The following is a 14,204-nucleotide window of genomic DNA, read 5'->3' on the forward strand; positions in this document are numbered from 1 at the left end:
TCCTTTTTCACAGGCTCTGGGGCAAAGTTGAGAGGGAAATTCAAAGTCAAGGCCTCGAGTGCCAAAGGCAGCTCTGAGGGAGGTGATTCCCCCAGCCCTGGGATGCTCTGTGATGGGGTTTTGGTGTGGGAGCAACATGTGGGGTCTGGAGGTGGAGTGGGAAGGGTGGTGGGTGGGTCAGGATGCATGGGGGGTATGTGGGGAGGATGCTGAGTGGGACAGGGTACCCATGGGGTACGTGGAGAAGATGCTGAGTGGGTTAGGGTACCCATGGGGTATGTGAGGAGGATGCTGAGTGGGTTAGGGTACCCGTGGTTTATGTGGAGAAGGTGCTGGGTGGGTCAGGGTACCCATGGGGCAAAGGTGCTGGCAAAGGTTGGGAGGACATCCCCACTCCCCCACTGTGGCTGATGCCCTAGGAGGAACAAGGAGTTCCCTTGGCAGCCACCCTGGGGCTGGGGTAGCCCCATCCCAGCTGCTGGGGGGTGGTTTGCAGTGTCCCCCACCCTGTGCATCGAGGGGTGAAGGGCTGGGTGGCTGGAAGTTCTCTCTTCAGTGTGGAGTGCAGGTGGTACCTGGCAGCTCAGGCTCTCCCAACACCCCAGACTCACCCCAGTCTGGAACTGGAGATCCTGGTGGGCTCCCTGCCTCACACAGAGAGTGGCATGGGGAGTGTGGAGGGGACCAGGCTGTCCTTTCCTCTCTGAGTCTCGTACTGCATCTCCAGCTGCAGGGCCTGTGTGATGCTTGGGGCTGGGGAATGGGGGTTGCCCTCACTCTCGGCCAGCAGAGGTGGTTGGAGCAGGGCCGGGAGCTGCACAAGGCACAGGAAGCATCAGCATCATCGCCAGAATCAGCTTAACGTCAGGAATTTCCTGCTGGGGAGAGGAATCCATGAAATTAATGTGAAAGGCCAAAAAAAGAGATCATGCTGACCTCAAATCAGTCTCTGGGCTGGATGGGGAGGGTAGAAGGCAGTGGGTTCTGCTCTGGTCCTCACAGATGCTCTGGCAGCAGGAGGTGGGTGGGGAGGATGGGGGAAGATGTCCAAGTGGGGTGCCAGGGGTTTTGCAGCCAAAAAAAATCCTCAAAGCCATCCCCTGCCTAACATAGCTCTGCTTTCCCTTTGCAGAGAAGACAGGGAAGGTGCTGGGGGAGTTCTGCCGGTGCTACAAGGAGCAGTATGGTGTAGCACTCTTCAACAGTGTCCGCTATGAGATCGAGGGCAATGGGGGGCCACAGGCACAGCTGCTCCACCGCAAGGTAAGAGCTCCATCCCCCTGCCCAGTGAGTCCAGAGCAGTGTCCTGCCCAAAGCCCAGGCATGTCCCTTCTCCCTGTTCCACCCTGCCCAGTGGAATGTAGCTCCATGCCACTGGTCCAGCCCATCCCTGGGGTGTTGTGCACTGTCCATGTGGCATGTAGGGCTCCCTGGGATGTTTTTCTTTCCCGCCCCCTGGAACAAGCACACACAACAAACACAATGTCCTGAGCTGGAAGGGACCCACAAGGCTCATCACTCCGACTCCCATCACTGAACAGGGCACCCCAACACTGCACCCTGTGCCTGAGAGCATTGGCCAAACACTCCTGGAGCTCTGTCAGCCTTGGGGCTGTGACCACTGCCCTGGGGAGCTGTTCCAGTGCCCAAACACCCTCTGGGGGAAGAACCTTGTCCTGATATCCAACCTAACCCTCCCCTGGGACAACTTCAGGCTGGGAGCAGGGTAAGGCTGGCTTTGGGCTGCAGCCCCACAGAGGTCTGTGCTCCATGCCAGGGCTGGCAGGAGCTCAGGGACCCCCTGGTGCTCTGTGAAGGCATGTCAGGCTGTTGTTGTCCTGCTCCTGAGTGCAAGTGATGCTCCAGCCCAGGCAAATTCCCACGGAGGAGTAGGAAACACCTGGCAGGCATCCCTAACCCCCTGGGGGAAGCGGGGGTGGCTCTGAGTCTGATCTCCAGCAGCCACGTGTCTCCTGCCAGGATAAATGTCTCCCTTGGAGATGGAACTTGTGGATCTGGCATCCAGAGAGGGATCCTGCCCTCCCCTCCCACCTCCAAAGGCAGATGTACACTATCCAGGGCTGCTCATGAGCTGACAGGGCTTGGGGTCCTTCCTGGCACTGCTGTCCTGTGGGTGCTCCTTGAAAGCAGGAGGAGATGTGATTGCACATGCGGACAGGCTTCTGCTTTTGTCTAGGGCTTAAAGGGGTGGTTTTGTTAAGAAATATAGAAAAACCCTCAGTGAGGTCAGACTCAAGCCCTGGGTGCTCACAGCAGTTGTCTCCCTGACCCACCCATGAAGGTGACACCTTGCCCAGGCACCTAGACATGTCCCATCTCTCTGGAAGCTGCTGAGGGTGTGTTAGGAAAAATAAAGGTGTGGAGGTTCCTGGGGAGGAACCAGTTACCTGGTGTCCTCAGCACCACATCCCTTTACTTCTTTGGAATTTAGTAGATGCTTTTACCCCTTGACCCTTCTCCCCACACCCTGCCCTGTGTACCTCCATCCCCCAGGTTGGTTGCTTCATTAAAAAGCTCCAGCAAGCAGCCCAGGAATGTCTGAGGAACAGCAACAAGGTCAGGAGGTCAGGGACACTGCAAGTCTTGGAAAACACCAGTGTAAAAATAGGACATTCCTTTTGTGCAGTGTCCTGTTTGCTGCCCATCCCTTCCAGAATCCTGCCAGTGCCACTGGGATGTGTCCCATCTGCTGCACATCCCCTTCCAGCGTCCTCCCAGTGCCACTGGGATGTGTCCCATCTGCTGCACATCCCCTTCCAGGCTCCTCCCAGTGCCAGTCCCTAACACCGTGTGTGTCTGTGTGGTGGCTGTGTGAGGAGCTTGGTGAGCATCTCCTCCACAACATGCCCAAAAAGTTGTGGATGTTAAGAAAACAGGGTGACACCCTGCTTGGCCTCAGACAGCTCCAGCTGGGATGTGGCACCTGGGGCTTTCAAATGTTAGTTATTTATTACCCTTGTTTTGGTGATCTCTGAGGGGATGTGATGCTCAGAGCAGTGAGATCAGGAGCTTCTGTCCCTCCTGGGCAGAGTGGGGCAGCAGGGCTGGGGTTGGAAGTGTAGCTCAGTCACCTGAAATTCCAGCAAGATGCAACAGCAATGAGAATAAGGAATAAATCTCTGCCTCTGGTCTCTCCAGCAGCCCAGGTGTCCCCATGCAGAGCCCCTGAAAAGGCATCTCTGCTCCCATAAAAGCCCCAAAGCTGACATACCCATGGGGTTTGGTGGGATGGCCTTGCAGCAGGGATTTGGGCAGCCCAGGGGGTGGCTGCACTGGGGCTCACAGGGTGCTGGTGGCCATGAGCAGCTGCTCCCTGGCTGAGTGTCCCCTGGGCCTGTGTCAGGGCTCAGCCTGGATTTCATTCCATCAGCAGTCAGTCTGAATAGCTTTGTCTGCCCCTGGCAGTGGTTTTGGGTCTTGTTTATGAGGGCTGACTCTCCTTGGATGAGCCACTCTGGAGAGATGCTGATGGGGACTCCCGGAGCTGGCACCTCCTTTCTGTTCCCATCTCTGCTGGTGGCCTTGAGCCTCAGGCTCTCATCCCTCCTGCTGTCCTCCAGCCCTGCAGGCTTGCTTTGAGCTTTCTTCTCCCCCTTCCAAGGGCCTTGGAAAGCAGTAAGGAGCAGTGAGGTGCTGTCAGCCAAGCTGCTCTCAGACCTCCCAAAGCCCAGGGAGGTGTGTGGTCGGGAGGAGTGCAGGGCTTGGGGAAGGCAGTGAGAATCCTGTGAACCAGGAGATGGACAGAGCAGGGAGAGGAGTGGGAAAAGTTCCTCGAAGGGTCCTGGTGCTGTGACCCAAGCCCTGGCTGGTCCCTCCTGATGGCCACCGTGGTGGATGGTGGGTGGCCAGGGCAGCAGAGGCGGCTGCCGCACACTCCCGCCCGCACGAGAGCTCTCGGCTCTTGTTTATGTTCCTAGGATCATAAAAATTCTTGGGACAAATTCTTGGCTTACTCAGCAGCCTGTGTTTGGGATGGCGTAAATGCTGCTGGTGTGCTGGCCAAAAGGTGCTGGAGAGCTGGCAAGGGGCTGCTCAGCTGGGGGTGTGGGGGTGTGGGATGTCCTCGGCCTGTTCTCGCCATGGAATCATATCAGGGAATCATGGAATGGTTTGGGTTGGAAAAGACATTAAATCTCATCTCCTTCCACTCCCTGCCATGGGCAGGGCCACATCCCACTCCACCAGGTTGGTCCAAGCCCCATCCAACCTGGCCTGGAACACTCCCAGGGTTGGGGCAGCCACAGCTTCTCTGGGCAACCTGTGCCAGTGTCTCACCACCCTCACAGGGAAGAATTCCTTCCCAATATCCAATCTAAATCTCTCATCCCGGTGCTGGGCACTACAGGTTGGCTTCTTGTTTTTCCACTGTCCAATCTGGAGACCCTCCTAGACAGGGCTTGGTGTCTGCCATTTGCCGATGCCTCTTCCCTGCAGGTCCCTGACTGGACCTCGTGGCTGGTGGCCACTGCCAGCACTGCCACACATCTTCCTCCCTGCCCCAAGCCAGGGAAAGTGCAGTAGTTGGTGCTGGGAAGAGCTGCTGGAGGGCTCTGCTCCAATCTGCCACTCAGCCACGTGAGCTCAGGTCTCTCAGCTGAGCTTGGGGTGTCTCCCAGGATGGAGATTCCCAAGGCAGAGGTGTGACCACCACGAACAGACCTGGCTGAACTGTGGCTGTGGGACGGAGGGGTGCCCAGCTGCCCCTCTCCATGACCCCTCTGTGCCTCCCACCACCTGTCTCCTCCCTGCAGGTCCCACTGGAGGACCATGTCATCTACTCAGGCAACATCTTCCAGTACATCGAGGAGACCAAGAAGTGGAGGAACCGCTTCTGTGTGGTCCCACACAACTATGGCTTGGTCCTCTATGAGAACAAACTGGTGAGGAGAATCCCCCTTTTGCCCATCTCCAGTGGGGACAGCTCCAAAGGGGACACCCCATCATGGTGCCATGGCCATGCTCCCCATCATCCATGACCATCTCTTCCTGCTCAGGCCTATGAGCGGGAGCTGTCGCCTCGTGTGCTGATCAACAGTGCTGGCTACAAGATCCTCACCTCTGTGGACCAGTACCTGGAGCTGGTGAACAACAGCCTGCCTGGTGAGTGTTGCTGGTGGCTGCAGGGTCAGGAGGGGTGCTCAGGGTCTCCTACATCCTGATGCTGCTGGGCATCCCTTGGGGACCTTTGGGAAGGGGTGGGTTTGGGGTGTAGCATCTCTGAGGACCTTCTGGAAAGGATGGTTTTGGGGTGTAGCATCCCTAGAGTACCTCTGAGGGGGTCGTTTTGGGGTGAAGCATCCCTGAGACCTTCAGAAAAGGATGAGTTTGGGGTGTAGCATCCCTGGGAGCCTTATGAAAGGGATTGTTTTAGGGTGTAGAATCCCTGAGGGCCTTCAGAAAGATGTGGGTATGGGGTATAACATCCTTGGGGACCTTCTGTAAAAAATGGTTTTGAGGTGTAGCATCCTTGAAGACCTTCAGAAATGGGTGGGTTTGGGGTGTGGGGCTGTAGGGCAGGAGAATGGCCCCATTTCCCACTGTGGGGTGTGAAGTCTCTGGTATTTAGGTCCTACCACAGCCACCAGGGAAGGAAGGCAAATGTGTCCGTGGCTCCATGAGAACCACAAGATTTTTAATGCTTTTTAATTGTATTTTTCAAGTTTCCCTTCTGATTTCCTTTCTTGGAAGAACAAGACTATTTTTTCACCTTTTTTTGTCCCACATTTTGGTAGAACTTAAAGCAAAAGCTCTGGGGGAGACGGACACCCCCCAACCCTTCACCATCCCCATCCCTGTCCTGCTCCATCTCCTCCTTAAAGCATCCTCCTCTCTCTTCAGGTGTGATCCCCAAATCGGGGCACTCCCCCATCCTGAAGTGTCCCACGGATTTCCCCCTCATCCTGTGGCATCCCTATGCCAGGCACTATTACTTCTGTGTGATGACAGGCAAAGAGCAGGAGAAGTGGCGCGCGGTGTTCCAGGACTGTGTGCGGCACTGCAACAATGGTGAGTGATCCAGGGGGGACCTGAGACATCTGGAGGGGGAGAGAATCATCCTCCTGCTCCAGAGAAGGTGTTGGGTACCCTGTGGCTGGATTGGATTTTGGGACAAGTGGGATGATTTAGAGATCATGAGGAGGAATTGACTGGGAGTTGTGGAGCAGCTCTGGAGAAGAGAAGGCTCCAGGTAGACCTTTCCTGTGCCTAAAGGGGCTCCAAGAGAGATGGAGAGGGATTTTTGTTAGGAACTGCAGTGACAGAACAAGGAGTCATGGGTATAAATTGAAAGAAGGGAAATTTAGCTTAGCTATCAGGAAGTTTTCCTGTGAGGGTGGTGAGACAATGGCACAGGTTGCCCAGAGAGGCTGTGGCTGCCCCAATGTGGAAAACCAGGTTGGCTAAAGCCTTGAGCAACCTGCACTGGTGGGAGGTGTCCCTGCCCAGGGTAGGGGGTTGGGGCTGGATGATCTCTAAGCTCCATTCCAACCCCATAATTGATACATACTGTGATACTAAAACTTGGACAAGAGTTTGGAGGGACAGGACAAGGGAATGGCTTCAAACTGCCAGAGGGCAGGGTTAGATGGGATATTGGGAAGAAATTCTTCCCTATGAGGGTGGGGAGACACTAGCACAGGTTGCCCAGAGAAGCTGGGGCTGCTCCATCCCTGAGAGTGCTCCAAGCCAGGATGGAGGTTGGATGGGGCTTGGAACAACCTAGTTTAGTGGGATGTGTCCCTGCCCATGGCATGGGCTGGAATGAGATGATCTTTGAGGTTACTTCCAACCCAAACCAGTCCCTGATTCTATGATTGAGCACCTTACCAATGTCACCCTCTTTGAGCATGGGGCAAGCAGGAGAATCCAGCTGCCCACAGCATCCCTGTGCTCAGCTCCATCCCACTGCTATAAGGAACACAAAGCATTTGCAGGAGCCAGCAGAGAGCCTGGCTCAAGAGCTGCCCTGATGCTTATTTTCCACCCTGAGGTAGAAAATAGTTGGCAACTAAAGTGACCAAACCCCCAAGCCCCATCTGGGCTGTTGGGGCTGTGGGCAGAGGGAGCAGGGCAGCCTGGCCGGGACAGGGGCAGGACCTGCCTCCCACGTCAGCGAAACCCTGGCAGGAAAACAAGATTTTCCTGCTTGGCTGAGGCCTGTGCACTCCTGGGCTGAGCCCCAGGTCGTGGCCATGCCTGGGATGGTGAGAAGTTTCCTGGGGAAGGAGGTGCCAGAGCTGAAACCTGCTCAAAGTTGGGTGTTTTAGTGGGCAAAGAGCAATGCTGCCTGTTTTTTAAGATCTTCATTCACTCCTAGGAGCTCTGTGTAGTCTTGATTTTGCTCAGTTTTGCCAGAGCTACTGTTTAGGGAGCAGAGTAGTGGGGTGGGATGCAGAGCCTGGGTTTTGGTGAGAGTTTTCATCCTCCTATGTTAAATAAATCTTCTGAAAGCTTTACTCTTTCCTTTGTGTGCTGGGGGTGTCTGAGCAAATTGGGCTGAATGTGTCCCCAGGGCCTGGCTCCTCTGATGGGGAGTGGGTGGAGTGACCCCTCATCCCCCTGGGATGCTGCTGCCCAGGGATCACTGCTGGATGGAGCTCAGCACCTGAGCCCCCCCGTGCTGGCTGGACCCACAGTGCCAGGGCAATGTGAGCAAAAACAGCTCCTGATAAAGGAGGAATTGATTTCTCCTACTAACAAAAAGCCAATTTATGTATCTTTAATTCCTGCCCTGGCTGCTGAGTGCTGCTGCAGGAGAGAGGGGAGGTGTGAGCCTCTCCACCATTCCCATGGTTGTGCCAGTAAATAAATCCTCTTCTCCCTCTCCTCAGCATGTGATGGAAAGTCCTTCCTGGGGTGGGCAGTGGCCAAGGAGGGCTCAGTGCCGGAGGGGTTCTGCATTCCTACAGCCTGGATTTCTCTGTGAGATGGTTCTTCCTGCCCCTCACTGCTCCTGGGAGCTCTGAGATAGTGTTTCATATTCTATGAAAGCTCTTTTGTTGTTGTTGAGCACTTTACATTTTTTTCCCCCTAAATTAGAGGCTCTGTTTCTGCCTCTGGTGGTGATTCATGTGGGAATTTTTGCCTCCCTTTCTCAGGCTGTGTTTCTGTAACACCAGCTCTTCTGTAATGCTGGAGACATGCAACACCATTCTTCACACAGGCTGTGTCCAGCCTGGAGCCCTTGGCTGCTCCAAGACTGTCCCTTGCCCTGTCTGGTGTCATGTGGGGCTGGAGCAGTGCTCACCCTGTCACTCTTGCCCCTAGTTGCAGGATTGCTTGTTTTGGAAGGGACCTTAAAGCTCATCCAGTTCCACACCTTTCCAACCTGGCTTGAAACACTCCCAGGGATGGAGCAGCCACAGCTTCTCTGGGCAACTTGTCCCAGTGCCTCAGCACCCTCTGAGTGAATAATTTCCTCCCAATATCCCATTTAAACCTGCCCTCTGGCAGTGGGAATCCATTCCCCTTTGTCCTGGCACTCCAGGACTAAGCTGCATATTAATGAAGCAAACTCATTAAATTTGCCCTGTGAAGTGGCACAGGAGCTTCTTACACCTGTCACGCTCATCCTTGGGCAGGGTGCAGGGCTGGAGCAGGCTGAGGGATGTCCTCAGGTTCAGCAAGGGGTGAGTGACCCTGAGGGGCAGATCCAGGTGGCTTCTTGGATGGCCAATCCTGCCCCATGATCTGCAGAGTCTGGAAGATGAGGTTTGCCCATAGCAGCTCTGGCTGGGGTCCAAAGCCTGTGCCAGGCTGTCCCACCTGGGAGCGGATGCTGAGCTGCCAGGAGTCATGGATGGAGGAGCACCAGCCCCTGGAAGCTCAGCCCAGCCTTGGCTCCCACCAAGCAGTGAGAAAGGAGCAGATTTGACTTTCTCAGTGATTTTCCCCCTTGCATATTAAGCTGCCCATTACGAAAAGCTGCTTAGGCTTGGAATTAATTGTAATCATCTTAGAAAAGTCTGTGTGCACTGGGAAGGATCCACTCACTGCCCCTTCTGGAAAGGGAGAGCTCACCCTTGGCTGTGTCCCTCAACACACCACATTGTCAGGTGGCCCAGGGACAATCTGTCACCCTCCACTGTCCTTGCTGCAGGGAGACTCTCCATGAGCCTCTGAGCAGGGTGGCTCTGCTTCCTTCCTGCAGGTCAGGGCATGGGGAGTGGAGTCAGGGGGTTCACTCCCAGGGGTGCAGTTTCCTCCACAGCCCAGAGAGGCTGGAACAAGGCAAGGACACGTGTGGAACATGCATTGGACATGTGCCAGCAGGCTCCCAGGCTGTACTGCCTGTCTGCTTCTCATCCTCCTCCCCATGGGATGTGGCCACAGGCTCCCAGCACCCTGCCCTTCCTCCTGATGGGTGCTGTGGGAGGGTGAGGGTGACTCTGAGCCCCCTTTGTGCTGGTGACCCCCACGAGCCATGCTGCAGTGACTCACCTTGGGGGCAGCCCAACTGGCTGGGGATGGAGCTCTTGACTCATTCCTGATGCCTCTCAGCTGCTTTCCTCTTCTCCCTGAGCTGCACAGCTCCTTGCAGGGCTCCCCCTTCCTCCAGCAACCCCAGCTGCACTGTCCTGCAGTTTTGGGGGGCTCATGGGGCCCCATGCAGTGCTGGGGTTCACTCAGCCCCCCATCCTGCTGAGCTCCTGCTCCTGCTGTGGCTCCAGAGCTTGCTGAGCCACCAGGTCCTTGTGCAGCGTTGGGGGTCCCTCAGCCCCCCATCCTGCTGAGCTCCTGCTATACCTCTAGAGCTCACTGAGCCCCTGCTGTGGCTCTAAGAGCTCACTGAAGCCCTGGGTCCCCATGCACCATTGGGGGTGCCTGAGTCCCCCACCTTGCCAAGCCCCTTCTCTTGCTGCATCTTTAGAGCTTACTGAGCCCCCAGGTCCCTGTGCACCATTGGGGGCCCCTGAGCCCCCCATCCTGCTGAGCTCCTGCTCCTGCTGTGCCCCTAGAGCTCACTGAGCCCCTGGGTCCCCATGCACCCCTTGCATTGGGGGTCCCTGAGCCCCCATCCTGCTGAGCCCCTGCTCCTGGGTGCCTCCCTGCCTTTGGTTTGGCTCTGGAGGGCATCACTCTGTGGACAGACCGGGAGCCTTCCCAGTCACTTGAGTGTCTGGGAGGCTGCTGCCCCCTACCCTATCTGAGACAGCAGCTTGGGACAGGATCCCCCTGTCCTGGTGATCCTGTCCTGAGCATCCCAAGCCCTGTGCTCCTTGCACGGGTCCGAGGGTGTGGGAGACACAAGGAACACCCTGCGAAGATGGGCTGGGGTGCTGCAAACAGCATCTCCCCATCATGTCCAGGGTCCAGGCTGCTCACTTGTCCCTCCATCCCTTCCCCAGGGATCTCTGAGGACTCCAGGGTGGAGGCTCCAGCCTTCACGGATGCCATCCGCATGTACCGGCAGTCCAAGGAGCAGTACGGCACCTGGGACATGCTGTGTGGCAACGAAACACAGGTAGGACCTGTCCCCTCCAGCCTGGGGTGGGTGTGTGTGGGCTGAACAGAGTCCCCAAACACTCCTGTCTTCACAGGTCCTGAGCAACCTGGTGATGGAGGAGCTGCTCCCCGAGCTGAAGACCACCATCGGCCCCCGGCTGAAGGGCAAAGCTCCGGAGCGCCAGCGGACCTGGATCCAGGTGTGGGGCTGGGGCTGCTGGGGAGGGCTCTGTCTCACCATCTCCTGCCTTCCCCCTGCCTGTAGCCCTGCTTTGGGGGCTGCAGTGCTTCCTGCCCTCCCCACTGGGCTCGGTGCCCACCAGCCCCTTCTCCTGGCCCCCTCCAAAGAATCCATCCTTTCTCCATGGTGGCTTTTTAAAGCTCCTCACTGTGCCCTTGCCCAGCCCTGCCCAGCCCTGCCTGTGCTGCCTTGTCCCTGGGGCCAGGGAAGCAAACAGAAGGAAGCCCAACCCCGGAGCAAAGCCAGTCCTGGCTATATTTAGCAACCCATTTTTAGAGCAGCACAGGCTAAATCTAGCCCAAACCCTTGCAAAAGACTGAGGGCTCTTCAAAACTGCCTCTTTAAAGCCTTAAAACTCAATAGATAATTACCATCAGGCTCATAATGGGCCACTGGAGCAGCCTAAAAACACACAAACACTGCTTTTTCAGTAGCTGTGATCTTAGCTGCAAAGCTGGGAAGCCCAAGGGAGGGAAGGGGGGGTGGCTCTGCCTCCTGCCAGCCCCAAAATCGTGGACTTTGGCTGCAAAGTGAGTGTGAAGCCTCAGTGAGTAGCTCATGGGGTTGAGTAGCTCCTGAGACCGTAGGCAGGCTGAGTGGGGCAGGGCACAGCTTTCAAATGGGGTGAGGAGAGTCTCCTGCCTGGACCAGCAGTATACCTGGACCACCAATATCCTCAGCCCTGCAGCGTCTCCAGACCTGCAGCATTCCTGGATCACCAGTATCCCTGGACTACCAGCATCCCCAGCCCTGCCTGGGGCAGGTTGGCTGAAGGAGGCAGTGCTCACCTCTGTGCCCCTCTAGCACCACTTCAAAGCAGCTTCTGCACTGTAGGAGCTTCGTCTCACCCAACTGAGGGGTCTCTGGTGTGGAAACCTACTGCCAGGCTGCAAGGAAGGGTCCTGTCAGGGAAGGAGTGAAGATTCAGCAGGTCCTGCAGCCACCTGGTGCTGCAGGTGATGGTTGGAGGCAGCAGATGGAGGCATGGGGGGCAGCTGACCATCCCACCTCTCTCTCTTCACCCCAGATCTCAGATGCTGTCTATAGGATGGTCTATGAGCAGACCAACGCGCAGTACGACGCAGCCATGGCCAGGTGTGAGCAGGAACGGCCCCAGCTGGAGAGCACCATCCGCACGGACATGGACCAGATCATCACTTCGAAGGAGCACTTGGCCAGCAAGATCCGAGGTACAGCCCTGCAGGGAGAGACATGGCTGTGCATGGCTGTGTCCTTGACTGGCTCTTGGGACCCTTGGGGAGGTGCCAGTGACTGCAGTTGTGGTGTGCATGTCCTCATTGGCATTGTCCCAGGATGAGGGGACAAGGTGGGCAGTCACCTCCCCCCAGGCATGGCAGTGGGGCAGGAATGGGTTCAGTACAGACCAGGGACCTTCTGCAAGATCCCATTGTGTTGTCCTGCAAGTGGGAGCCTTCTGGAGGGGCTCATGAAGAGGGGCAGGTCTTCCTCCCTGGGGTGGGTTTAGGAGCTGATGTGAAGAGCTGGGAGGACAGAGGAACCTCACCATGCTTATCTCTGCTCTCTGCCCAGCGTTCGTCCTGCCCAAGGCAGAGATCTGTGTCCGTAACCACGTCCAGCCCTACATCTCCTCCATCCTGGAGGCCCTGATGACCCCCACGAGCCAGGGCTTTGCTGAGGCAAGGGAGGTGTTCTTCAAGGAGGTGACAGACATGAACATGAACGTTGTCAACGAGGGTGGCCTGGAGAAGCTTGTGGAGGTGAGACCTCATGGTGCTCCTTGGTGATCGGTGGTCTTAGGGGTGGCAGGGCCAGTTCTGCTGCCATTCCCAGTGTGGACAATTTGGGAGACCCCAGGCTGAGAAAATACATGGGATGAATCCCATGTGGGGTGGCATGTCCCAGCCCCAAGTGCACAGAGAGGTTGTCCTACCCTGCTGAGTTTGGCTTTGTCCCCAGTACATGGAGAAGCTGTCCCACCTGGCCTTCCACCCTGTCAAGATGCAGTCATGCTATGAGAAGATGGACCAGCTGAAACTGGAGGGTCTTCAGCAGCGATTCGATGTCTCCAGCACATCTGTCTTCAAGCAGAGGGCCCAGATTCACATGAGACAGGTGGGATGGGGACAGGGCTCTTCCTGTGTCCTCCTGGGGAGCCCATGCTGGTCCAGTCCAGCCAGGGCTTTGGTTGGGCTGTCTGTCCTGTCTCAGGGACTCAACTAAGGGTGGGTGATGGATCCCATTTGGTCTGGAGCCTGAACAGGGAGGGACCCCATGAGTGGGCAGCAGCATGGCATCCTTCCAACTCATCTCCCAGGCTTGAGCATCAGGGCACAGCTGCCCCTTTGTCACTGAGCCCACTGGCACCAGTAAGGCCAGTAGCCCAATTTTTGGGTCTAATCCAGCCAAACCTAGAGTGGGATATAGAACAATGGTGGGATGCAAACCAGCTTTGGGCACACTCTTCCCCCAACACCCTTAGTCCTTGGGGTGGAGGCTGTGGATGCCATGCTGGGATGCCAAGGACCTTGCCAGAGTGAAGGCTATTTGCCTGTTAGATATTAGGAAACAGTTCTTCCCTGTGAGGGTGCTGAGACACTGGCACAGGTTGCCCAGAGAAGCTGTGGCTGCTCCATCCCTGGAAGTGTTCCAGGCCAGGCTGGACAGGGCTTGGAGCAACCTGGGCTAATGGAAGGTGTTGCTGCTGATGGCAGGAGGTGGAACAAGGTGAGCCTTAAGGTCCCATCCAACCCAAACCAGTCTAGGGTTCTGTGATGAGGCTCATCTTGGTGTGGCAGTGCCTCAAGAGCCCCCTGCCCACCCTTGTGGTTGGTCCCTTTGGGTGTCCCCCCCACAAAGTTGACCACCTGCCTCTGCTCCCAGCAAATGGACGATGCTGTGTACACCTTCGAGACGCTGCTGCATCAGGAGCTGGGGAAGCTGCATGGCAAGGACGACCTGTGCAAGTCCATCCAGCGCATCCTTGAGAGGGTGCTCAAGGTGAGGACCTTCAGTGGCCTTTGGTGGCTTTGTTCCACAGGCCAGCAGCCTGAGGAAGAGGCCAGGAGTGATGTTACCTCTGTCAACAGAAGTCTTCTGGGGAAATACTTCTTTATATTGAGGTTCTCATGGATTTTGTTGGGGTGTGGAGCAGGCAAGTGGGAAATCACCTTCAAGTCATCATCCTGACCACATGGATCACTGTAAAAGCCACTCAGGGTTCAGACTGGCTCCAAAACCCTCCTGCAGCCATCAGTGGAGGAGCTGGGTCCTACCTGGGCAGGTACCCCAGGAACCAGCTGGAGAGAGGGATGTGAGGGGCAGAAGAGTCACATTCAGTGTGTGAAAATTGGTTGTGGGGACAAATCTCAGGGTCTTGTGGCCATGGGCAAGGGTGTCTGCCAGCCTGCAGCCCTCAGTGACCTGAGGAGCCTCTCACTTGCCCTGCAGAAATTCGACTATGACAGCAGCACTGTGCGGAAGAAGTTCTTCAGGGAGGCCTTGCTGCAGATCACCATCC

General features: G+C 56.5%; 1 protein-coding gene across 1 annotated transcript in view; it reads left to right on the forward strand.

The window, feature by feature from the left end:
* Positions 1 to 1,132: 1,132 nt before the first annotated feature.
* Positions 1,133 to 14,204, forward strand: part of FAM129B (family with sequence similarity 129, member B) — a gene marked incomplete at its 5' end in the record, with an annotated part of 15,122 nt that continues 2,050 nt past the window's right edge. Inside the window, 11 exons of the mRNA XM_009077904.1 lie at positions 1,133 to 1,263; positions 4,773 to 4,901; positions 5,016 to 5,121; positions 5,860 to 6,027; positions 10,368 to 10,483; positions 10,560 to 10,664; positions 11,733 to 11,895; positions 12,257 to 12,444; positions 12,644 to 12,799; positions 13,568 to 13,684; positions 14,135 to 14,203. Of these exons, the coding sequence (XP_009076152.1) occupies positions 1,133 to 1,263; positions 4,773 to 4,901; positions 5,016 to 5,121; positions 5,860 to 6,027; positions 10,368 to 10,483; positions 10,560 to 10,664; positions 11,733 to 11,895; positions 12,257 to 12,444; positions 12,644 to 12,799; positions 13,568 to 13,684; positions 14,135 to 14,203 (1,448 nt within the window). The remainder of the gene's footprint in view (positions 1,264 to 4,772; positions 4,902 to 5,015; positions 5,122 to 5,859; positions 6,028 to 10,367; positions 10,484 to 10,559; positions 10,665 to 11,732; positions 11,896 to 12,256; positions 12,445 to 12,643; positions 12,800 to 13,567; positions 13,685 to 14,134; position 14,204) is intronic.

Source organism: Acanthisitta chloris, unplaced genomic scaffold (genome assembly GCF_000695815.1).
Source record: "Acanthisitta chloris isolate BGI_N310 unplaced genomic scaffold, ASM69581v1 scaffold9787, whole genome shotgun sequence".
Lineage (NCBI taxonomy): Eukaryota > Metazoa > Chordata > Aves > Passeriformes > Acanthisittidae > Acanthisitta > Acanthisitta chloris.